This window comes from Lissotriton vulgaris, chromosome 4_1 (genome assembly GCF_964263255.1).
Source record: "Lissotriton vulgaris chromosome 4_1, aLisVul1.2, whole genome shotgun sequence".
Taxonomy (NCBI): domain Eukaryota; kingdom Metazoa; phylum Chordata; class Amphibia; order Caudata; family Salamandridae; genus Lissotriton; species Lissotriton vulgaris.
Window position 1 is genome coordinate 635,929,538 of NC_141691.1, and position 25,564 is coordinate 635,955,101.

At 44.1% G+C, this 25,564-nt stretch overlaps 1 protein-coding gene across 3 annotated transcripts in view; it reads right to left on the reverse strand.

The window, feature by feature from the left end:
- The window catches only part of UPP1 (uridine phosphorylase 1), a 117,325-nt gene extending 96,537 nt beyond the window's left edge, over nt 1–20,788 (reverse strand). Inside the window, exons 1-2 of one of the 3 annotated variants that reach the window (XM_086964893.1) lie at nt 20,506–20,788; nt 771–834 (exon numbers count right to left, since the gene is read on the reverse strand). In XM_086964893.1, coding sequence (XP_086821019.1) covers nt 771–826 — 56 coding nt within the window. In that variant the 5' untranslated portion in view covers nt 827–834; nt 20,506–20,788. The other 2 variants (XM_086964895.1, XM_086964894.1) reach the window with 2 other exon arrangements.
- Nucleotides 20,789–25,564: the final 4,776 nt, after the last annotated feature.

Below are 25,564 nucleotides of genomic sequence, written 5' to 3' on the forward strand. Positions count from 1 at the left end.
AGCATTGTGGCCTTTTGTAATCATATTTCACCCACTGTCTAGAGTGATTGAACAATCATCAGTCTGGTGAAAATGCCTGTGTACCCTTAAGTACGGGGCAGATTTATGATAACTGGCGCATCCCCAGGGATGAGCCAGTTATTTTGCGCCGCTGCTCCGCCACCCATGGTGCGCCTCATTTACAATGCCGCGCACCATGGGGCAAAAACGGCACAGATGCGTAACGCATCTGTGCCGTAAAGGTGCCGCATTGCTGGAGTTGCGTCGCAAGTGCGACGCAGCTCCAGCAAGGCTCGGGGGTGCCCCATCCTTACAATGCTGCGTCAAGACCTACACCTGCTTCAAGCAGGCGCAGGGTTTTGACGCAGCATTGGCCTGAAAGTGACTGAGTGAAATCTTATAGATTTCACTGAGCCACTTTTGAGAGGCGCACCTGCCCCGGAACGCCCACCCTGCGCCGGAACGCCCACAAGTGGCGCAGAGCTTTACAACGTGACGCATCTGCCTATATGCGTCACGTTGTAAATGGGTCATAGGGATGCGCCACGTTTACGCCGCAGTTGCGTGACGCAAACGTGGCGCATTCCCAACATAAATCTGCCCCGCAATGTGCACTGTCAGCTCTCGTGTTGTTGGCCACCTCTTTATGACCACCAAACACCCTTTCGTTGGTGCTGAATAAGCCTTGACCACAACGTTATATTAGCTCGAGCAGTCTTTTTTTTTTTTTTTTTACAAACTGCCTACCCACACTTTATTTTCACACTTACTTGGCAGTAGATTTCTCATCTTCAGATTTCTTCTCCACTGTGGTACCAGGTGCCATTTTATAACCTTTCGGGGGAAAAAGGGGAGTCAATTAAAAAACAAGGCAAAAAGAATATTCACTGAAATAAACAAAATCTTCTCCTGGTATAATGATTCTATGGCCACAGGCCTCTTTTAAACTTTGGCGGAAGGTGCATTATCACACACGGTGGATATCCCGACGGCCTTATTATAAGTGCCATAGCATATCATCAATTTGTAATAAGGCAGAGAGGACATGCGTCATGCCTGTGACGAGAACCTTGCCAGACAAATTCTATATCAGACCCCGTGTACTTAGAACATCACCGCAGTAGAAACGTACGTGTCACTATTTAGTCATGTTTGGGGAAATGTTTATTTGTTTGTCAAAGCCACTGATCCCTTGCTAAAGAAACACAAAGCCTTCGTAGGAAAAAGAACAACAATGCCATGGATAATGAGGATGCAATCATTAACATTCAGATTCCAATTTTATTGTGAGTACCATCCATCACTTGTTTTGTCAATTCCCTTCTCCATTTCTCCCAATTTCTTTGCACATTGATAAATCGATCTACAAATGATTCGTCTTTAAAACGAAAAATGACCTGCTCTAGGGAAATCAAATGCTACACTTAGGGGCTTATTTATGATAGGCTTGCGCTGCTGGAGCATCACTCTCTTTTGATGCTCTGGCGGCCGAAGCCTCTCTATTATATCTATGAGGTGGCACACCGCCACTCTGCTTGGCTTTGCATGGCCTCATAGATATTGAGTAAGACAAAACAGTGCAAGTCGCTGCCTTGCCTTCCTTTGTGTCAAGGAGGTGTTCCATAGTCGCTGAGGGGGGTTTTCCAAAGCAAAACCCGTAGATTTTGACTCTGCCCCACATTTACCTAACCATGTAAATCTCCGGCAGTCCCAAAACCTTACGCCTCCACAGAGGAGGCGAAATGAGGAGAAATATTTGTATTTCTCCTCGTTTTTTCCTCTTTCCCTGTGCTGCAACGCAGAAAGAGGAAAACGCCTCTTAGGATTATTTGTGTGCAGGAAGGTGCCCCGTCATGCACATAAACAACTGTGCCAGCAATGGAGCCACCCTTGCACCAGGGTGCAAGGGTGCCTAAGTTGGCCCTGGGCAGCAATTTGTGCGCAAGCAAAGAGCAAAAGGACAGGAATTCGCTGTATTTGATAAATACGGTGCATTCCTGCCCTTTCACATTGGCTTAGGGCAGCGCAGCAAGAAGACGTGAGGCACTGCGCTACGCCAATTCCTCATAAATAAGGCACTTAGTGTGGGGTGTTGACTGCAGTCTGGGCACATGAATTCTGTTTAATTCATTAAAGTCTCTTTGGAAATGTTGCAGCTCTAAGTTTGCAGACTACAAATAGAGCTAATTTTTTAAATGACGGACACTGCACACCCAAGATCAAGCAAGCTCTCAGCTGACATCCTAAATTGTAGCCACCAGAAATATCTTCATGAATACATCTTGTACTAAGTTGTTATGCAGCCGCATTGAGCTTTCCTGTTTGAAAGCAGGAAGCCTCGTATGAAAGAATGCTCCTTAATGGTCAGTAAAGTCATTTCCTGAACATTTTTGGAGGAGACCTCTGTTGTATATCTGTAACCCAGCCAACAAGCTCTTCACTTTGTTTTAGAAATTGTATTTGCTTTCAACATCACAGTTTGAATTTCAAGAAGTCTTCTGATGATAGGTCAAATCCTAAATGCAAGGGAAGGCAGGCGCCTTATATTACCTCAAGAGCGCTGTTTTACAGCTGTAAACTGTAAGTACACCACGGCTGGCCACGAATCGTCTGTTTTGTGCAGTATGACAAATTTAAGGATGGCAGAATCCTCGCTGACAGTGTAAACTGGAGGCAATAGTAACACCTACACAGCCTGTTTCCAAGGAAGAAATTCCTCGATGGAAATACTTTGATGGACTGAGTGTCTGGTTAAAACCAAGCCGACCTTAGAAACCTAGTTCAACTCTCAAGCTTGAATATAGGATCCCTGCAGAGTACAATGTTCTATTTCGAGACACCCCACATCGCCCCATTGATATAGAGGGGTCATCAACTATGCAATTGCTTTTTAATATCTGTGACCATTCTGATCTAAATATATGCACATGAATGAGAGAGGTCACACAGATTTTCTCAAAACGTATCCTCTCTCTCCTCTATCAATCATAATCTACTGAACAGACACAACCAGGCAGCTTCTGATGCTGAAAGCCTATGTCTACAGAAGAGGCTGACTACCTCATCTACCCTTAGAGCACCACATGTCCAGTCCTTCATAAGCACCGCCTTTCTGAGTCCACACTTCCTAGCAGGTGGTACATTCCTTAGAGACTGAAGGTAGGAAGGCTTCATTTTGATTCTTTTTTCAAAGCCAGCCAAGAATAAAAAATTAGGCAACTCAATTTGCATTTTCTATGCTTTTGGCTCTCACAAAAAAACACAGTTAAAAGATTTTTCTAGATTTGTTCAAGGATAAAAATGAGTATGCTCACTTTAATATTCTATTGTATTGGGCCATCTCTGGTGAAACTGTGCTTGCCTAAAAACTGTTACGAGCCATGGTATGGTACTTCAACTTATATGTAGTCAAGTGGTTGTCGTGCCTTTGATTTCAAGTATATCAAATATACAGGCCTACTACGTAATCCTCCCTGGAGAATAGTCGCAGACAGATTCAGCTGTTAGTCGTGTCTAGTTCTGCTGCATATGAGATGACAGATTGATTCAATAGGTGTTTTCTGTATTTCCCACATTTAGCATCTTCATCTGAGAGAACCACTATGTTTGTCAATATTCTGGATGAATTTAGTGCTTCAAAAGGTGATGGGGTGGAATTACTGAGTAATTCTAGGTTGTCCTGAATAGGCCCTCATGTATTTTTGACAAAAGGAGACCCAAACATCAAGGTGCATTCTAATGCTATATATACTGAAACAATGCACTTTCCAAATTGTAATGACTCTGGATTATAAAAGGACATGTATTTTAGAAAGCAGAAGACTGACATATATGTGTGTGCATAATATTACATTATAAAATATTTCTATGGGGTGTTTTGCTGTTAGCTGAGATGCACTTGTGCTAGCTCCTGTTCCCCTTAGGATCTAAATATTAGAGAGTTGATGGGTTTTAATTTTGAAATGACCAATAATCTTTTGTTAAATAAAATGAATTGAAATAATTTTGCAAATTGATGTTCCAGGACATATTTATTGCCTCTTCAATGCTAGGTTTGATGTGTCGGGTACTAGGCTCATGGCAGGTGGTCTTAAATTCCCTGGGTGATTTCCCCTCACCCAACAGTGAGACTAGCAGGCCTTGGCGCCCAGTCATGGGCACAGGCAGAAGTCTTGCAGAGCTTCTCCTTCTCACATAGCCCTATTGGCTGCTTGATGGTTGACAATTCTGGGGGCCTCAAACTCCCCTTCTTATATTTTTAACCCCCAAAACAGAACCTTAAATCCTGTTCATAGGTATGTCACTATGGTTAAAGATAGAGAACAAGCTCTGTAGTTTAGTCAATCAATTTCTGTTAAGGAGGTGGAGGCAGCAATATCTCAAGGTATCCGCCTCAAAGTGCTTGGCCCAGACGGGATCCCCCATGACCTGTTCAAAGATAACCCCGACCTCTGGTCACCCCTTCTGATGAATACCTTTAGGGCTTCTATCACGGGTCCCATCCCTGTCTCATGGAAAGACTCTATAGTGGTCCCAATCTTCAAGAAAGGGCATAGGAATGATCCAGCCTAGAAGAGTGGGCCTTTACAAACAATGTGCTTTCTAAAACCTAATAAGGTTTTAGACGGGGAATGGGCACAATGGAACATTATCTGAACCTGTCACTGATAGTCAGTAAATACACCAAGTCCATGAAGTGCTCCTTACATCTGGCCTTCATGGACCTATCTTGTGCAGTTGATACTGTCAGTTGTGACTGACTGTGGAATATGATGAGAGAGATGGGGGTGGAGGAACCCCTTGTTGTCCTGATGCACAGGCTACACTGTAATAGTGAGGTGAAAATATGTTATGGCAACGATTGTGAGAGAACAGAACCAACTGTCTCGATGATGGGGGTTCGCCAGGGCTGTAAATTGTCCTTTTTTATTTCTCATTCATACAAATGGCTTAGAGGCCCATGTATTTCAAAAAGGTCTAGACTGCCCAAAAACTGGTCAAAACTTTATTACAACATTAATTTATGCCGTTGACCCTGTCCTTCTTACAAGAACAGCCATGAGCTTGAGAGAGTAATAGGTGCCTATGTAGACTTTATGTCTTCTCTAGACCTAAAAGTGAACCAAAAAAATGTGTTTGTTATGGTGTGCGGCCCCAAGTCAACTAGTCAAGATCCGTCACCCTACAGGGCAATCAGGTTCAGAAAATTCAGGATTTTTCTTACCTATGGACTCTTTTTAACACCCAGTTATCATGGAACCCCCTGCTGACCCTTAGGGCACAGCAAACGACTAGAGCCGCGGAGGCACTGTTTTGTTTTGCAGCAAAATTAGGGCACAAGCCTATTAAAGAAATGGTCACTCTCTAGAAAACTAAATGCCTCTCAATCGCTACTTATGGGGCTTGAGTGTGGGGTTTCAGCAATTGTGGAAAACTCCAAGTAGTGGAAAATAATTGTATGAGAAAGCTTTTGATGGTCCTTAAAAGTGCCTCAATATCTTTTTGCCACTCGGAACTAGGCCTTGAGTATTTCACGTAGCGCATTGGACTTGGCCCTTTTTTATTATGGGTGAAACCCCGGAGCAGGATTTTACAAGATCCATTATCATGGATTGTCTTTCTTTGGCCAACACTGAGAGGATCCCCTGGCTTGGTTGTCTGAAACACACATTCAGCGAACTGGGTGCAATAGAATCCTTCAATTAGCCAGGTAATATCCTACCTCACACAAAGTCTCTTCTAAAGTGCTTATATGGTATGCATGCCACAACTGGCAAATAAATCTGCAAAGAGACTCGAGCATGGGCAATGATAGTTTTACAATTTTGTATAGGTCTATAGTCAAGTGAGAAACACAAAAATAATGAACTACAAAATAATGTAAACATCAATGTGTACTAATAGATAAACTCACCACTCACTAGAGTGTAAACATTATTTTATATAATTTTTATTTAGTAAGGAAGATTCTTTTTTTCGTTTTTTTGAAAATATTCTTTGTGTACAAACGTATCTTTTTTCATTTCATAATATATTTCTACATGAGATTGTATATAATTCATAAAGATTAAAAACCATTAATAGACAGACATGGGACACAACAGGTGATTAATGCAATATGGCAAGGTAGATCACAACGCGCGTTTCGGCTGGGTAGCCTTCTTCAGGTGGCCAAGTATTGCACTAAAGGTGGTTGCAAGAAAGCCTACACGTCCTTTCGGAATTGAATTTAGAAATGATATCTTGAAGATTAAGATTCCACCGACGTGATATAATGTGGTATGATAGGATGTCAGTTTCCTTGTAGGTGTTTTAAAAAGGGCTAAGTGACGGGCATGATGGTAATCCCATATAGTAAATATTGACCGGGTCGAATATACAGCACGGTAATGTTGAGCACAGGCGACTATTCAGTACAGGTTCAAAGGCTCAAGGAAAGTTGCTCAGGAGGATTCCTAATATGCTCTTGAAAGGATTTTCCGAGAGTCAGCGGTCAAAGGCAGCTTGTAATTCATGTGTTCGAAACTGATGATAGACGCGGCCAGCTATGACTCTCGTTTCGAGTGCGTGACGGCGCTTCTGCAGCCTGGCTGAGTCATAGCTGGCCGCATCTATCATCAGTTTCGAACACATGAATTACACGCTGCCTTTGACCCCTGACTCTCGGAAAATCCTTTCAAGAGCATATTAGGAATCCTCCTGAGCAACTTTCCTTGAGCCTTTGAACCTGTACTGAATAGTCGCCTGTGCTCAACATTACCGTGCTGTATATTCGACCCGGTCAATATTTACTATATGGGATTACCATCATGCCCGTCACTTAGCCCTTTTTAAAACACCTACAAGGAAACTGACATCCTATCATACCACATTATATCACGTCGGTGGAATCTTAATCTTCAAGATATAATTTCTAAATTCAATTCCGAAAGGACGTGTAGGCTTTCTTGCAACCTCCTTTAGTGCAATACTTGGCCACCTGAAGAAGGCTAGCCAGCCGAAACGCGCGTTGTGATCTACCTTGCCATATTGCATTAATCACCTGTTGTGTCCCATGTCTGTCTATTAATGGTTTTTAATCTTTATGAATTATATACAATCTCATGTAGAAATATATTATGAAATGAAAAAAGATACGTTTGTACACAAAGAATATTTTCAAAAAAACGAAAAAAAGAATCTTCCTTACTAAATAAAAATTATATAAAATAATGTTTATACTCTAGTGAGTGGTGAGTTTATCTATTAGTACACATTGATGTTTACATTATTTTGTAGTTCATTATTTTTGTGTTTCTCACTTGACTATAGAACTTTACAAAATTGTTTAGTTTCCCTACGTATAGCAAGTGTATCACTTTTTTACATATAGGGGTCCCCTTCTTTCCAATTGCAATGATAGTTTTACCACATAGCATATGCAAACATAATTATATCTTTTTCTGAAGCCTCAACACAGATTTTTATCTAACCAGATTTCACTAAAGCATGCTGCACTTTTTGGTAGCCCCAATCAAGGCGGTTGATACTACTACCTTCCACCCTCCCCATGTAATAACGTGGCAAAACAATCTACCCTACACTTTGGGGGTCATTAGGATCGCGGACGGACTTGAGTCCGTCCGCGAACCCTGAGGAGGAGGGAACGTCCGCAGGGGCTGCAGCGTTCCCTCCGAGTAGATTAGGATGTGACCGCCAGGGTGGCGGTCACATCCTCTATCTTTAAAATTGCGGCGGGTGTAGCTTCAAGCTGCACCCGCCGCAATGTGAAAAATGCATGCATTGCATTTGCATGCACAAAGCAGCAGGCACTGTGCAGTGCCTGCCACTTTGTGCACGCAAATGCAGTGGGGTACCATAGGTACCCCCCATGTGCACCCCCACCCCACCTTCACCCAGGGGGCCCGCAACGGGCCCCCGTAGTGAAAGTCCGTATGCTTTTCCACGGCGGAAAAGCCGCAGTGGAAAAGCATGTATTCACCACCATTCTAATATGGCTGGCGGTGTCTGATGGACACCGCCAGCCATGTTAGAGCTTTTCTGCCGCGGTTGGATGGCGACCGCGGCGGAAAAGCTGCGGACGGAATTCCAGACCCACCAGCCATCCTAATTTGGCGGTGGGTCTTTGGAGGCTCCGCAGCGGTTTTTCCTCATCCTCCGGGCCGGTGGTGGCTTCCGCCGGCCCGGAGGATGAGGCAAAAACGCTATCATAATCGGCACCTTAGTTTTGTTCTGGTCACAGTACAAAGATTTGAGATCCATGTTTTTGCTTCCGATACTGAGGCCGTGCTGCCCTTGTTTTTATAGAGAAGGTTTTAGTCACAGTTGCTCTACTCCTTTGATATGTGCATTGTAGTCTTACATTTTATAAGAGGAGCACTCATAATACGAAAATGATACAGATAACTGCGTGCATCAATTCATAGCACACGATATAGCGCTTTTTCTTCTCTCCTTTTGCATATGCACTTTATTTTTCTAGCAGGTGGGAAATGGGATTTTGATGAGGTTATGACAGATTTGCCAAGAAATGTAAATTTGAATAATCCTATTGAGTTGCCATGTTGCTTCTTATCATATTTATTTTTATTTTTTATGTCTTTATAGAATTTTAGCCTTTAAATGATCTTGAGTATTGTACCTAAATTATGTATTTTTACTTCATGACACATTTTATATTGAATGTACTGTCATTTATGTGCTTTTATGATTTGCTTGCCAAATCAAATAAGGTTTATGATTGATTGATTTATAGTCCATTTTCAGGCACCAAATGTGATTTTAGAGTCTGAGTCTAAGTTTATGTTGAGGGTCTGCTACCTTTTGAAGTGCCTGCTCCTTTGTTCTCTCTTACTACTGAAAGCAGTCTGACATAGCAGGTGTGACTCCAAATCTGATAGCCCCACAACACAGGCCACATGAGTGACTAGAGACTTTACATTGGGATGTCAGCCACAGTGATAAGAGTATCAAAAGTTTACCCCAAGGCCTCGGCCCTAGACTTTATGATTCTCTTATCAGCTCCATCTCCTTCCTGAGATGTGCCCAGGCCCCTTCCTTGTGACCTCTCTCTGAATCAAAGAGCACCCTTTGAAATGTACTGAAGAACCTGGCTCTCCCCTCCTCCAGTGTGTCCCACCCAGCTTACAAGAGTGCAGCAATACACAAATCTGACTGGAGGGATTACTATACTTCCTCTCCTCATGTTTTACCATGCAGCCCTGGATCTCCCAAAAAGGAACTCAGAGTATTCCATGCATTGTACTGCTCACAGGCACAATACACCCAGATCATTCATATAATATGCACACAAACCACAGTGCTGCATTATTCCTGTATTGGCCAATTCAAAGGCATGTATACACCCAGGACATGTAGATCACACATGCACTGAGCAGCACTACACACCATACCGATGTGGGTCAAGGGTGAGTTAAGCACACAGCAGCAGAAATTTAAGTGAGTGAAGATTTAGGCCTCACAAAAGTGATACAGGTAAAAAGGACCTGTTCACTCCTACTGATTACTACACAGAATGCTGCCACGACTGCGCTCGTTATGCTTAACTCCAGGTAAAGGCAGTAACCTTTCCCCACTATGAGTGTAGTGCTTTGGGCACCTCTCCCGGTTCAACAAGACTGCAATCCGTGAGTCAGGCCAATTTCATGAAGCACACACATGATCCATGTTTGCCCATGACAATAAAAATCAACATTAGGGATCCAGACATCAGTACAGTTGGGGCACTCAGTGCCAGGGTGCTCGTACATTATCTTGCCAGGATCTTTTCTGTACCCATACCCGGTGTTGAAATTTGTAGTGGAGCAGTTTGTGTCTAAAGTTTATGGAGATAAGTCCCATTTATGTCTCCTAATGTATGTGACTATGACTCGTCAGGATCTTTGTAACTGAACATGTGTCTACAATATATATTATATGTTAATTGGTGACCATATATTACTTTTTTTCTGTCTTCTCCTCTTCTTTCTGTGTCTATATTCTAACATGATAGTAATACAGGTTTACTACATGACTTAATGGGACTATATAGTGCTACAACACAGGTTATTTGCATTGGTTGCACCTAACAGGTTTATTATTACAGTACTTACTCGATTACGGTTCATTTGTGTTCAGGTAGGGTCGATATGGGTGGATTAATTCCACACTAATTGGATTGCTCAGAGTCTTTTGGTGGGGCGCTTTTATTTTTTCTTGTACGATCAGTAGGCATTTTTCATTTTATGAGTCAGATTAGAGATTATATACCGCACTATGCTTCAGAGGACAGAGCTTGACTTTTGTGTACATTGCGGAGTCGCATATAAGTACATGCAAGATTTTAGCCTTCTCAATATGGCGCGTGTTCAATACTTCAGAATGAGACACTTTTCGTTCTAGCCCTTCTGAGCTTAGATTAGGTCACATGACCATGACTCTCTATAAACATGAACAATTTTGAACGATCAGTTTACTTCTCGGAATGACTGACATAACGGATGCTTTATAAATATGCCGGGTAAGAAAATTGAGGTGTGGCTCAGCTATATACAAAACAGGACCTGTTTGGTAGCTGGTACTATTAGTGGAGAGATTGAGAACCTATTTTAACTCACTTCATTGACTAAGAGAGTTACTTGCTGTTGTATTTGTGTTCTTGAATTGATACAATTCAGGATACATATTTCATTACCTTAGGAATACGTGGTTTAGTTATCAAATTGGTGACTAAATTTGGGGTGAAAAACATATATATCACTATCTATAAAAATTATTCCAACTTATACTATTTATTTCTGTTCTCAGCGGGGAAGCTTATTATGGACTCCCTCATACACTAAACAGGGTGACTGATTATTACATACACACGTTATGTGAATCAACTGGAATCGTTGGTAATTATGAACGTAATATTTATTTGAGTTGTATGTCCGCTCTGTCTTTGGTCACTATGGCGGTAACACATAGATGGCCATCATATGTCCTCTGGTTTAACTTGACATTTATATGGTTGGAATCCACTCAAGAAATTAGCTACTATTATTTGTCTCTGTTTGGGCAGGTGGCACTTTTTCACTTTACTCTTTGGCTATTGAGATCAACATTCATAAGACACCTATGCATGGGGTGATATCGGGCGTCATAGTATGGTTTTGGTATACCCGCTGCCATTCTCTGGACTAGACATATTTATTTCATTTTATTTTAAACTTCTTTTGTGTAAATTTACTACAATTTGTAGGCTTACATGTCTCCATCCTCTGAATTCAAGATGTGGGGACCAATTTACAAGTTTAAAGTTACTAAATATTAAACGCTTCTTAAACTTTCAAAGAAAGTAGTAACAATATTTTAAGCTAACTACTACTGTTCATAAATTTAAAATATGTATTTTAAATGTAGAACCTTTTTAATGCTACAGTTAGAATTGAAAATGTTTCAATTGTACACCCTTTTTTCTGCCACATTATTCTGAAATCCTCCATCTGCATATCTTACACGCCCTCTCTTTCCTCTTCAATACTGACTTTTCACTCTCTCCTTCTGCACATTCTTCCTTTCAGCTCCTCCACATAAACATCCCCACTCATACATTGCATCCACACAATCCACCACCTGTAAGCACTGCATTTTCTTTTCCTTTGGTGTTGTCAATAGATTGACAGCTGTATACCTCCTTCACACACGTTCTCGTACCTTTACAATTACAGTTGGTGCTAATATGGCCATCGCTCTCTGCAGAGAAGCCAAGGATTGAATGTGCATGTAGTCGGAACACCTCATGACCCACTAACAAGTTCTGTGAAAACCCTGCACAGTGTTCAGCCTCAGCTATGAAGTTCTCAATTGTACTCCATCATGAACACAATCTGAGAACCTAAACTCACCCAATGTGTGCTATAAAAGAGCCATATGCTGCATGGAAAAACTACAAAAATCAAATCTGGAAAAAACTTATATTCTTATGGAATGCAATTTGAACTAAAATAATTGAAAAGTAAACAGAGACTCCTTTGGTGACATTAGTTACCTTAGAGTTAAGGGCATGAATACAGGACCAGATAAAGACGCCTTTCAGAGTCCGTTTTATAATTTTATTTATTTTTTATTTATTTTATGCATTTTTATAAAGCGCTGACTTTACCCGAAGGTGTCAGAGCACTGTACAATAGAACCAGTTACGTTACATGAGCGAACTGTTGCAGGAATAAAACAAACAAAAATAGCAGGCCATAGAATCGGAGCGACGCAGGCAAAAGGCACACAATCTCAAGCACAGCATGAACAGACTGTACAAGCAAAAATAAGAATAAATATGACAAATTACACAATGACTAAAGAACTTCCTGGCGAACAATAGCAGTCCTGAGATCGCGACAGGACCTGCCCCTCATAAAGCCGAGGGGAGAGTAAATGGTCCGCTGAGATCTTACAGCTACATGACTTGCAAACAAAGTATTCAATTTCCAACGGCGGGTAGCAGTTCGGCATCTATGTGTGCACAAATGTAGAAACTGGGGTAGGAAAGAAGCCCTTGGCATCCCAGCGACTAATGGTAGTACTAGCTCTCAGTTGTGTGCCTGGTCCATCAATTCTTCTATGCTTCTATCGCACATGCCTGCCATGGGTCTCTAGATCCACCGCTCTGAATAAGTATATGTCTTTTGGACTACCCCCTATCAAGACTTCAATATTCTCCATATTGACAGTATACAGGGGCAGCTGAAACACTTTGACTAGCCCCCAGGAAGCATTTCAACTATCCTCCTAGTACCAAAAGAGAGATAGGATAGGTTGAATCAGTACAGGTTATACCACAGCTGCTGAAATGTTAGGCTGCCTTAGGTTAGCTAGAACCTGTCCTATCCCGTGACCCAACATAACCCTGGCTTCTCATGAATGTACAGCATTGGACACCTCACATGCGGAAAACCATTTCCTTACCTTACGACGGTCAATCCGGCCGCAGACTGCACAACCCATGTATTTCTGCCTAGCAGTTATGTGTCAAAAACACTTCATGCTGATATTTTCTCAGTGTCAAAGTTGAGGTGTGACACTGTGTTGCTGGGCTGTGCTCATGTAATTATGACATGCTGACATTCCACTTGTTTCAGTAGGAACTCAACCTGTGGGGTAGTTGCAGGCTGCACTGGAGATGCAACTTCTACCCAGCTGTACCTAGCTGGGTAGTAACTGCTACCTAACTCTGACTAAAGTTTGGGATTACACACACCACATGCCTTCCAGTATGTTTGTCTTCACTACGGCCACTCTCAAGGGTTCTTGGCTTGGGCTACTGGGCCAACTGTTCTCTCTCTGTGCAGAGAACAAATAATGTGGTTGAAATGTTCATGTTACTGCTTCTAAACCATGGCCTTTACCTGGGGTTAGGATTATCCTTTATATGAAGCCTGGCTTGCAACAGCTTTAGCTATTTTGCTGACCAGATATGGTCAACAGAGAGATCCCTCAGCCACTGGTTGTTGTGTTATTCCCATACTGATTAACCCATAATTAATCAGACATTATTTGATATATACTGTCATGTGTGACACATGGCGTATGTCCATAGTACAGGCATAAAAGCAATTTCATTGGTGCAGCAGTTATTGAGTCCCCATAGTGAAGGTTATTCAATGTGTTTCTCTTTTGACACCCCATACTGCTGACATCAGATTTTAGTGATAAAAGGAGTTAGAAGCCGGGTGAACCCGTGATGCTGAAGCCCTCACGTTGGCCCTTGTTAAAGTATAATTTTACACACCATTACTCTAGCTCCATGAAGCAGAGCATAGTGTGAAGATAGATATGAAAGAAAGGCACACACTGCACAAGACTACATAATGCAAATATCAATATTCGGATCAAAATGAAAGAAAAGTGGCAATCAGTTTTTAGGGACCAGTGCTAGTGCTCAGCAGTGCAGCAGCTGGATCATTGAAGAACTGGAGAAGAGGGGATAGCCCAGGACCACTGGCATATTTCTGCAGAACTTTTGCGTGAGATACCGGCACATTTCCAAGTCTTCTGGGTGGGTTTTCCAGTAGGTCAGCTCTGGAAGAGATCTCTCTTTCTCTCTAGAGTGGGTGTTGGCAACAGATACCTGTGGGCACAGTGCCTGCTTCTCTGTACCGGGAGAGAGTTAAACCTTTCCTGTTGAACATGTAACACTCTTCTTCTTGCCGGGTTTGCTCTTACTATCACTCGCCCCTGATGTCGACACCCTGCTCCACACTGTATTCAGAAGTAGTAAATGGCCACACAAGTGTGTGGCAATGACGCTACAATGTTCAAGGCTCAAGAACCTTTCTTTACACATCACAGACTAGATGCCCACATTCATCAGCTAGAGGTTAGTTCTATTAGGGTTATTAGTGGAAGAAGGTGATATGTGAAGTTTAGATAATGACACCTGGGAGTACCTGTTTAAGGAGAAGAAAAGAGGATCAAGAATCAAGTATTTAGGGACGCCCAGGGAGAAAAATCTGGTATGGGGTTATCCCCATCTTAAATAGTAAAAAAAAAGTGTATGTACCAGCAATTTTCCATGCCAAAGTGCACTGATGTAAAACAATGCATTGTAAAGTTCAACGCATTGTATTATGTGTGTTGTAAGGTAAGTTAAGGGAAAGGTATGCATGGTAACATCTGAAATCTGTATTTGTCACACCCATATTTGAGGAATTTGAAGAACATCTTCAAGTGTCTTAAAGAAGAAGGAAAGGAATCAAGGTGCCGGTGAGAAGGACACACATGAAGAGTTGGCATAATTTTTTACAACATAGATACTAGACATGGCAATGGGTTGGTTAAACAACTACAAGAAATTACAAAAGGGCGGTGGAATAGACCGGAAAGGAGTAAGTAAGTATGGTGGGGTCACAAATCAGTGGACAGAGGGAAAGCCATGAAGGTGAAGATGGACGGTCGGATTATTGTCTATTGTAGCTGAAATGAAAACTGAGATGTCTTCACGTGTGAGTACTGATTGGCTAAGAGATAGGTGAGGAGTGGTTGGGGAGTCTGAGCAGATGGTAGATCTAGAGGTAGGAGATGACGTTGTGAGGGTAAGAGGATTTTGTGCGGTTAAGTATTCAAGACAGGGTGGAGTGACAGAGACTGAAGCCAGTGAGCATTTCCAGAAAGTCTTCCTTTTTAAGCAGAATAACCACGCTGGTTCTCACCTCGCAGATGGTGGTGACCTAAAATTAGCAGAGTATTTGTAGAAGGAAGTTGTGTGAAGTGATAGAAGCCAACACCAGCAGATCATGCAGCATTTTGAAACATGTTGAATCATTTAACAATGGGTAATCCTAAGAAAACGGGGGGAGCAGAGAAGCCCTAAAAATGTTCTCCTTGTAGGGAAAAGGCACAATTGTCATAGTTGTATTTAGAGATAGGGCTGAGAGAAATTGATGATCACTTAAAATAGAAAGCGGCCCGTGGGGAAGGGGTTAGCCTTCAGGCTAAAGAAGGGTATGGAGATGCTGAGGAGAACACTAGTCAGAGTAGGAATAAACCTCACCTAGCACAAAGAAACCAGTATTAGTGAATATGCACTTTAATAAGAAACTATTAACATGAAATAACCTTATCATGAATTCAAAATAAGACGGAAAGCCATAATATATGCAGATCTACAAAGAGAAGCATGAATAACCCAGTCACTTCGGTACTATACTGTATATCATAAGAAAATAAACATGAACAAGCTCCTGGATGGGCGCTGTTAGTGCATATTACATGTGCGCCTAGCATATGGCCACGTCTCGGGTAGCTCTCCGTGCCCCTGGTTTCTAAGAGCACTGCCTGCGCCTTGTGAATTATTGAACAATGCATTAACCAGCAGGTACCCAGATGTCAGTCCCAGAAATGCATGTGTATGTTCCCTGCAATCCTCTCCCTTCCCAATACCAATTTCCCTAGAATTACAATATATCGAAAGGTTCAACCACAGGTCAATAGTCACTGTTATAAATAAAAAACTGCGAATTGAAGCTGCTTCGTGCAGCTGTGTTTGAATATGTGGGTGGTAATTGCAAATACATTGTACAAACAAAAGAGCTTAATCTCTGAAAAGGCACAGTATGGATTAAACATGGCTTGCAGCTAATCGTAGAACAGGTTTTCGAAAGAACCTGTTTCCAGAAGAATGCCTTTTTAATGTAAATGTGCCTTATTGATTGGAGGGCCATTAGCAGGCGAGTTTCCACCCCTCATCTCTAATGACCTTCACCTGACGTTTGTGGTTGATTAGAATCATAGCAACCCCTGGGCTGTGGTTTGACTGACTGGAGTTGGGTGTAGCAGGCACAAGCGATGGAAAGTAGTAGTTTTCGACTAGCCTTATTCCTTATAGGTAGACGAGGTACAACCGGTAATCATATACTCAGGTCCAAAAATGTTATATAAGGCATTTGGTCAAATAAAAAACTAAAAAAGCCGAAGAACGTATGAATTATGGATGTTACCAGAACCTCGAGATGGCAGTGCGGAAGATTTCATAAGGTTAGTTGTATTTTTGTGCTATTTGATGCGTTTTTTGTTTCTTACCGTTTTTAATGTTTGAAAAATCCATTATTGGCCTGGATATCAGGTGTTTTCATCTTAGCAACAGGAAAAGTGCAACAAAACACCCTGGATCTATTTGGCCAATAATTTTACCTAACATTTTTAGAATTCGTATAAAATGCCTTCAACAGTGATGATGGGTGAATTGGGTGGAATACTAAAGAACCACCACTGAGGACTGCACGGACACTGGGGCCTAGGTACTGAATTACACCTCGCCCCAGGGTGCTCTGTTTCACTTAGAGCGTTTCACAGACAGTGGGAGTCACCAGGATTCCGGGCAAAGACACTTCCCTGAAGGTTACAGTAAACACCCGCGTAAACTGACATTTGGATAAAACAGAAACGCAACCGGAAATAAACCACTTACTGGTCTAGGCCATTGGAAAGGGGTAGAGCCGACGCTTTAACCTCTGTCACTTTTTGTTTTTTAACAGACGAAGCGTTAGGACACATCGACATAATAATTTCCAAAGATTGGATTGGTGCCAACCATGAGCGACTTGGATCTGATGAACCCTGCTCATTTGCACAGTTCCAAATTTAATTTGGGGGCGTATCTTCAGCTTGAAATAAAGTATTGGGGCGTGAAAACACGACCCTGCGCACTGCACGCACGCCCTAACTGTAAACCTTAAAACAAAGTGTGGCCTGTGAAACCGAGGATTAAAGAGATCAGTCCCCATGAACCCAGCATTAGCTACATACATAATGTGGGAGCCATGCCCATCACGTCACGGAGGGAGGCCACCCACAGGTTATGGCTGCAGCAGGGTGAAGAATGCATATTTAGAATGGATTGCAGTCAAAAATAAAAGGAGTGGACAACATTGCTGATCTTAAGGAAGAAAATGGATGCCCCCTTGACAGACAGTGCAAAAAGCCACGTAAAGCCGCGACAGACGAACGGTCCAGGTGCATTATGGGTGCAAGAAGCATAATTGATTTATTTGGAGTGTTTGCAAAACGCTAGCAATGTCACCCCGAGGTCGCTGTGGAGCGCTGGTAGCAGCATCATACTAAGACGAGGACCGTAGAGTTAAAATGAACTCTGTAGGGCCGTTGAGTACCGCTGGGTGTGTGGTGTCCCCACCCTCTGTTCTTCAGTTGAATTCAGCTGAAGATCTAAGTGCAAGATTTCAGAGATGTTTGAGAGCGTGCGTGGCTAGATTCACCCATGAGAAGGGGAATCAGGGGGTGGCAGCGTTTGTTCGGGTTCCCAGGCATCTTCTACCATGTACAAAGCTCTGATGGAGCTGACTGACAGCATCTGAACACAGGTCCATAGCTGTGATACCATAATACTGTTTACAAGACAAAAACAACACCGTTGACCTTATTATGGGCAATGCTTTGGGATTGAAGGTTTTTACCCCTCACACATTATTTGCAACCTTTGGCTCCAGGGGTCATGAAGACAGTAGCATGGACAGACAATAAACAGACATCCAAGGGCAACGTTTACTGTAGTTTTCACTGCTTGCCCGCCCCCTAAGTCTGAGCAGCAAACAGGAGAATAGTGCAGGTGCACAAGGGGTCAACCGTGTGTTGTCATCGGTGGTGAAAGGATGCACAAAGTCACCTCCACTAACCCTAGTGGTTTGTAAAATTGATGTTGATGGTTGGTAAGCAATAAACAGCCGCACCTGCAGTGCAAGACGACTACAGAAAGAGGTGTAAACAATAACTACTGAGTGGCACACATACAAAATAGGTCCATGTTTATGAATCAACCCTACCCACCTTTTACAAATTGTTTCCCATTTGTGTCACTGATGGCATGTTATGTTACAAACGCTTTATAAGACTAAGCTGTCACCCGCTGTCTCTTGACACCAGAATGGAAGCATGGGTCAACAGAGTTAGAACCTCGAAGAAACTAAAAAGATGAGTTTTAAATTTCTTCCTGAAAACCTGAGGAGAGCTTTGTTGTCACATTCTCAAGAAGAGTGTTGCACTGGGAAGGGCAAGGTAAAAGAAAGCCTCCCTGCAGATCTACTTTTGAAAATGTGATTTCTAGCTGTAAAGAAAAAAAGAGTAGGTTTCAAACGTAAAACCTGACACTGCACAGGATTGGAAGGGAGAATCTAAACAGGGGCTAGAGATCAAACCTGCTGGACACCTCGGCACACAGGTAAGGTTTACAGTGAGATTTAAAAAAAACACTGCCGGTGAGATTTAAAAAAAACACTGCAATACAGAGCACACTGTTGGAACACATCCCCATACACTACATCATAGAACACGAAGAAACCTTCCCGTGTGCTTTCTGGGCGTAGGCACGAGGAAATGGGCTAAGGAAAAATGCTTGATGTACCTTGTTCACCCACAGCATTATTCTGCCAACATCAAATACTAAGTACAAAATCCATAGCTATTGGCATTGTCTCTCCATGTGCATGGCCACTATCAAAATAGGTGCACTCGCACTCTGATGGGGGTAGCTCGGTAACCTAAAGACATCCTACAAGTTGTCTGAGCAACCAGCAGGCCACAGGCTGAGATCCAGGTCTGGCGGCCTAAGGCCCTCATGTTCATCACGTCATACACTGGCTGTGACGGCCTACGGATAGATTCGGTGTTCTTGCCGCTTTGGCTCAGGATTGTTGCAACGAATTTTAACGTGTGTTTTCGCTTGACACAATGCGCATGAACGAATGTGAAGGAAGCCACATGTGGGAATCTTACTTTGGTATTAAAATATATGTTTATATCATCGATCTCATCATCAACATTTTCCTGGAGGGCCAAAAAAGCTGACATGTTTGCCATGTGAGGCACATGTGCTCCTGCCTTTCAAGAGATCTGATGATAAACCTTTTCTAATGTTTTCAACACACATCAATATGTTTTTGCATTCAGCCGATGCAAGTTCAAAACAGAACCATCGGCATATCTAAGAAACCTATGGTGTATATATGCACCTGTACTGCCAACCCCATGGGCTTCTCTGTACCTGGTGGGCACCACTCTCCCGAGCAAACAGGATATCAGGGAGAAGAATGCAGCTGCAGCCGCCATATTGGGGGCATGAGCTGTCCAGTGTACATATAGCCTCTGATAATGCAGGCATGCACTCGAACACACTTACTATCACGTTCAACCGATTTACAACTGCAGTCATGCCAGACAAATATTTGCGTTTAGCATACACCACTTAAATATCGTATGTGCAATTGATGTATATCAGAGTGTGCATATACCCCTATAATCGACGTTATGGTCGTCCTCTCCCAATGGAATTACACGTCGGGCGCACTGTCAGATGCCTCCTCCCATCCTCTTCTGCCAGGGGCTCATTTCCATTTAACCTTGAAGTAAAAAGGTCATATCCGCCACCACCACCAGCAAGACACACAATCACACACGGACACGCACGGTGCAGTCACCTCACAGACAACCCACAACCACATATGAAGAAACACACAGGCACAGACAGCCCTCACATACTTCTATAAATATTGACACACAGGCACACGCCCCATGCCAGCTGAGGCATAACAGTCTAATTTCTGGAGGGCAAGAAGTGTTTTCATTAAACAGCTCACATAAAAAAGCAATGATTAATTTACAGGAAACACCCCCTTCCGGCTTCCGCTTCTGTTTCCAGAAATGCCCAGCCTTTACACACCTCCTGCCCGGCTGGTTATTACCGTAAAGGTACTTCCTCGTCGGTCATCAGCGTGTAATGGAAGCACTGAGGCACCGCTGAAGAGTGGGGTTGGGCATCATTTAAGGTGCTTTCCTCCTGTCTGTCCCACGGTAGCTGTATCTAACCCTACCACAGCAGGCAGGGCAGGGAGACAGAAAGGGCGCCACTAGCCTCACAGTGTGAAAGTGACGACCGACCAGAAGCCCTGGCGCTGTGACAAGGCACACAGCACAAGGCGGGGGAGCCGCGAGCCGCGCAGCTGAGACCCAGGCGCTTACCCGCGAGTGCTGCTGCGAAGTCTTGGGACGGATGCTTCTCGGCTGGAGATGTGTGTAGCAGCGATGAGACGTCAGGATGCCGCGAGCAGCCTCCCTCCTCCTCTTATCTAGCGCTGCATCCCAGGAGCGCTCCGGATGCGGCCCGCCCCCTCTACCTATGCAAGCAGTGCACGCCGGCAGACACTCCCCCGCCCACGCTCGGCCGGCTCCTGCACCGGGGGCACTAGCAGTCACATGGCTGCCTGTCACCGCGGACCGCTCGCGCTAGCAGCAGCCTTGCATCTCAGCTCCGGCGAGTCCTTTTTAGGAAGCCCAGCAGTGCGTCATCACAGGCCGGCACCACCACACGGAGGAGGTGACAGTGATGGGCTTAGATAGCGCACGTCCTCCCAATGCATTGAAAGGCTGGGAGTTTCTCCGACCGCTGGAGGAACAAACAGTTCGAATATTTAGCTACAGATTTTTACTCATAGAATCTACTGCAAACCTAAAAAAAGAAACACGAAAGTATACTCATGAGCTGCTAAATCTGAAACATAGCATTCATAAAGATGCACTTTAGGGGACATATCTCCATCTTTTGATAATAATGGCCAGTCATACGTGGAACTTCAAGCGTGGGCACACCGACCGTCAGGCCAGCCGCCCCTTCCAGTCACCCTCATCCATAGATAACCTTTCCTGATGGGAATTGGTGATCATAGCTCTGTCAACTCCGAATCACATGGCAATTATTGTGCATGTTTAGACCTTCCAAACATGTGGAATGGTGGGTGTTCCGTTGATCCATGTGTCACGACTCCAGTTATGGGAAACAAAGAGGGTACCTTGTGGCACGTGCCCCCACCCACCCCCTCTACTTCTCTGGCCCCTTGGACGTCTACCTATGACCTACTCCGGTCTTGCCCCTGCCAAGGCACCTTGTGGCATCTTAACCTATACCCCAAAACTGCCAGGAAACCTGAGGCAGAGCTAAATGTGCCAATGCCACCAAAAGGTCCACCTGCCCCCAACCTGCCTTATCCCATAATTTACCTCTTCTGCTGAGAATGGCCGATCAAGCACTCTGGCACCCCTGATATGCATGGTCATTTCCTGCACATTAAGGCCACAGGGTGCAGAGGTTACTACCAATAGTCATTTGTTCCTGGCAATCACCCTCAGACAAGTCTGCGTGAATACATCAAGACCCTCTCCTATGAGGTGAAGGCCATCCACATCAAAGTATGAGAATTGTCTAGGTACAACAAGTCGAGTCTGATGGCCTTAGTGGATTTCATTGTCATGATTGTTTGTAATGTCCAGTTGAGTTTCTTTACTGACCTGTTTATGGTGCAGGCCCATGCCTAATCGGTCAATACCCATGCAGAATGACTTCTGACCATAACAGCACTACTCCACGCACAAAACAGCTCAACTTTGATATGATGCCTTCCTGGACCCCGTGCTTCTCTAGTGGGCTCATGTCATTACCTCCCACTTGTGGTTCACTGACAGAATAACGACCCCCCACAATACTGCGATACAAAAATATCGTGACAAAAATATCATTGTCTAAAATATTGGCATCCTATACTTATATTGGTAACTACCAAAATATCGAAACAAAATATCGATGTCATTAATATTGTTGTATTAAATCTTGTTTTTTAAATACATATAAAATACAATCAAAGACGACCCTGAGCACACAATTAGTAAGCTTGATAGTCCATAATGTATTGAGAAAGTCCAAAGAATTTTTGATCCAAGGTCAATGTATTTATTCAATCTTTTCCAGTTCTCAAAATGGAACAAGGTAAACTTTTCTAGACACAGCTAGATGTTCGGTTCACACCACAAAAACAGCCAACATGTGTTTTGTCGTGCAGTATGACGCACAATTGACTTCTTCAGGGCTGATATAGAGCTTCTTTTCTGAACACTAAATAATAGAATATCCTATTTGAATGGATTCTTAAAGACCGGGACCTTATGCCTCGCTAAATCCTTCTATGCGAGTAACAAATTATGTATCCAGTTTCCAAATGATATTATATGGTAAAAATACTTATCTTGAAACTAAAGTAAAGGCGATCAAAAGCTGAGAAAGGTCATTCATTAGCCAATTACACGAAAATCTAGCATGATGCAAATATAGAGAAACGAAGAATCACAAGTTTGTGACCTGTATTGTAGTTCCGCGTCTCGGTATTCCTATGCTCTTCGACGCAGATTTGCAATCAAGGTGACTTCAAGAGTTAATCCAGGACAGGAACTGGAATATTTGAAGGCAAAATGAGAAGACCCATTTGCAAAGTTTAGGCAAGATGCGAAACATCCTTGGGAGAAGACAATGGTAAAACAGAGCTGTGAATTGTCAGCATATTGCTATTAGAACATCCTGGCGCTCTTACATAGGATTACAACTGGTTGGGTAAAAAGAATAAAGAGAGAGCAGGAGCTTCGCGCGCGACCAATGGCCGTGTGAGCACAGGGCTCCCGAGACCCTCGTAACCTCCCACATCTATCCTGTCACCTATCCTGTCCTTCATCGATGTATTCGTGAAGATGAACCACGGTTGAGGCGAGACCTGCTTTCCGATTCCGAATCAGGCCCCGGGAACCGGTTTTGTGGTGCTCAGAAGATTGTGGCCTACGCCTTCGTGATGCCCAGCTGTGGAGTTGGCACAGTGCCCGAGCTGTAGACTGTAGTTGAACAACATCGGCCTGAAGTGGCGGGGTCGACCGGTCTGGTTGACTTTCCCTTTCGATTTGTTTTTCCGGAGGGAGTTCCGACGGAGAGCGGCCCCATAGTGCCGAGGTCAGCGATCCTACGCTGCACCCGAGTGTACCTCCTCACCGCTTTGAGAGTCTTGAGAGGATACCGGGCGTGTGCCCTCTGGTTGAGGTTGGACCACCGACTGGGGGTCCCTGGAGCAGCCACCTTCCTACCTAGTCTGCTTGCCTCACGTCAGTCCGCACTCCGCAATGGTGGGGAAACCGGAGGGGGAAAAGCAGAAGCTCAAGACAACTCGGCGGGGTGGCTATACCCATACTAACTACATGGATCGTTATGCCCAGACTAGGGGATCTCCCAGCGGATCGGGCAGGTCGCTGGAGGACTCAAGAGATGCTTTAACTTCGGCAACTGAACAGACCCTGCAAGACGTTATGGCCACTATAGATGGGATCAAATCCTCCCTTGGACAACAAATGGAGACCCTCGCCCATAAACTTGATACTGTGGCTATCGATGTCAATCTGATCCGTACGGACTTGATGAAAACGAACGAGAAAGTCAAGTCGTTGGACATTAAGACTTCCAGTTTGATGAGTGACGTCGCTGATTTGCAGACGGAGGTCCGCAACTTGAAGGCCTCCAATATTCTCTTTGTGCGTCGTCTGGAGGATTTTGAAGGGAGGGCTCGGCGGAACAATGTTCGTATCATCGGGGTCCCGGAGAAGGCGGAAGATTCTGCAGCTGACCTCTTCGTCGAAAATCTGGTAGTTAACCATCTTGCACCCATGGGACTGAGTACATTTTTCACGGTTGAGCGGGCCCATAGCGTTCCGGGTGGTAAGCCAAAGGTGGGTGATCCACTGCGGCCTATGATCGCAAGGATTTTCAATTTCCGTGATAGAGACGCTATCCTGCAGGCCTCGCGGATGAGTGGTCCTATGAAGTTCGAGAACACTACTATCAACTTCTACCCCGACTTTACCCAATCTGTTCAAAGGCAGAGACTTGGCTTCCTGGGGGTAAAGAGGAGACTGCGTGATATGGGCCTTAAGTATGCTATGCTTTTTCCGGCCAAGTTGAAGATCGAACACCCTGAGCGCACTTATTTTTTCGATCGTCCGGACGCGGTGGCTGACTGGCTTGACACTCTGCCAAACTATCATGCACCTGAGGAACAATCTGGAGGGGCGGAAGGCGGACCAATGGAACAGGAATAGACACCTTTTGCCTGGTTTCTGGGGTCCCCAGTGGGCCTCGAACTGTGGTTTGCTAATACTGCAATGTGAATGAGTTGGAATGTGAATGGGTTGGGGGATAGGATTAAATGTGGGGTAGTGCTGCAATTATTGAAACGTCTCTCCCCAGATGTGGTCCTTCTTCAGGAGACGCACTTGATAGGTAATACTTGTCATGCCATGAACAGGAAGGGGTATTGTTTGGTCCCCCATGCCAGGTTCTCCTCCGGCTCAAGGGGGGTTGGTATTCTAATTAAGGCGTCTCTCCCACTGGAGATCGACGCTACGGTCCTCGATGACAGGGGGCGCTATGTCGCTCTAACGGGTAGGTGGGAGGGCCGCACTCTTTCCCTGGTTTCTGTCTATGTCCCCCCTGGCCTACAGTCAACTTCTTTTGCGGACTTGGGGCGGGTGGTCCTTGCTCTCCCGAGGGATCATTGCTATTAGGTGGTGATTTTAACGCTGTGGTTTCTGGTATGGCTGATCGACATCCACCTAGGGATCTTAGGGGGGCGCAGAACTTACTTCACGATTTCATTGATACTCTGGGCTTGGGGGATTGCTGGAGATTGTTGCATCCCTCTCAGCGGCAGTACACTTTTCACTCGGGCGCTCATGGTAGTCTCTCTAGAATTGATTATGTTTTGATGCCGGCTGCACAGGCGCTTTCTGTTACTGAGATTAAGCATCTGGCTCGGGGGATCTCTGATCATTCTCCACTATGGCTTCGTATGGAGTCCAATTCTGGGACAGAGGGTCGGGTAGCCCCGATCAACCCCTGGTACCTCCGGAACCCTAAAACACGTGCGGACCTGGTAAAATCTCTTGACCAATATTTTCTTGAAAATGAGGGTTCGGTTTCGTCTGCGGTGTCACTTTGGGTGGCTTTCAAGACCGTCCTTAGGGGCCAGGCCCTGTCGTTAATCGCAGGCGTTAAGAAATAAAGGAATGAGGAGGTGGTTAAGATCGAAGCGGAGATAGCGGCCCTTGAGCTTGGCCTGGAGCGGGAGGTTACCTGTGTCAAGACACATGTTTTGTGACTTAAACAGTTGGAATATAGGGCGTTAGTTACTGATGCGGCTAAGGCCATGAGTAGAGAGCA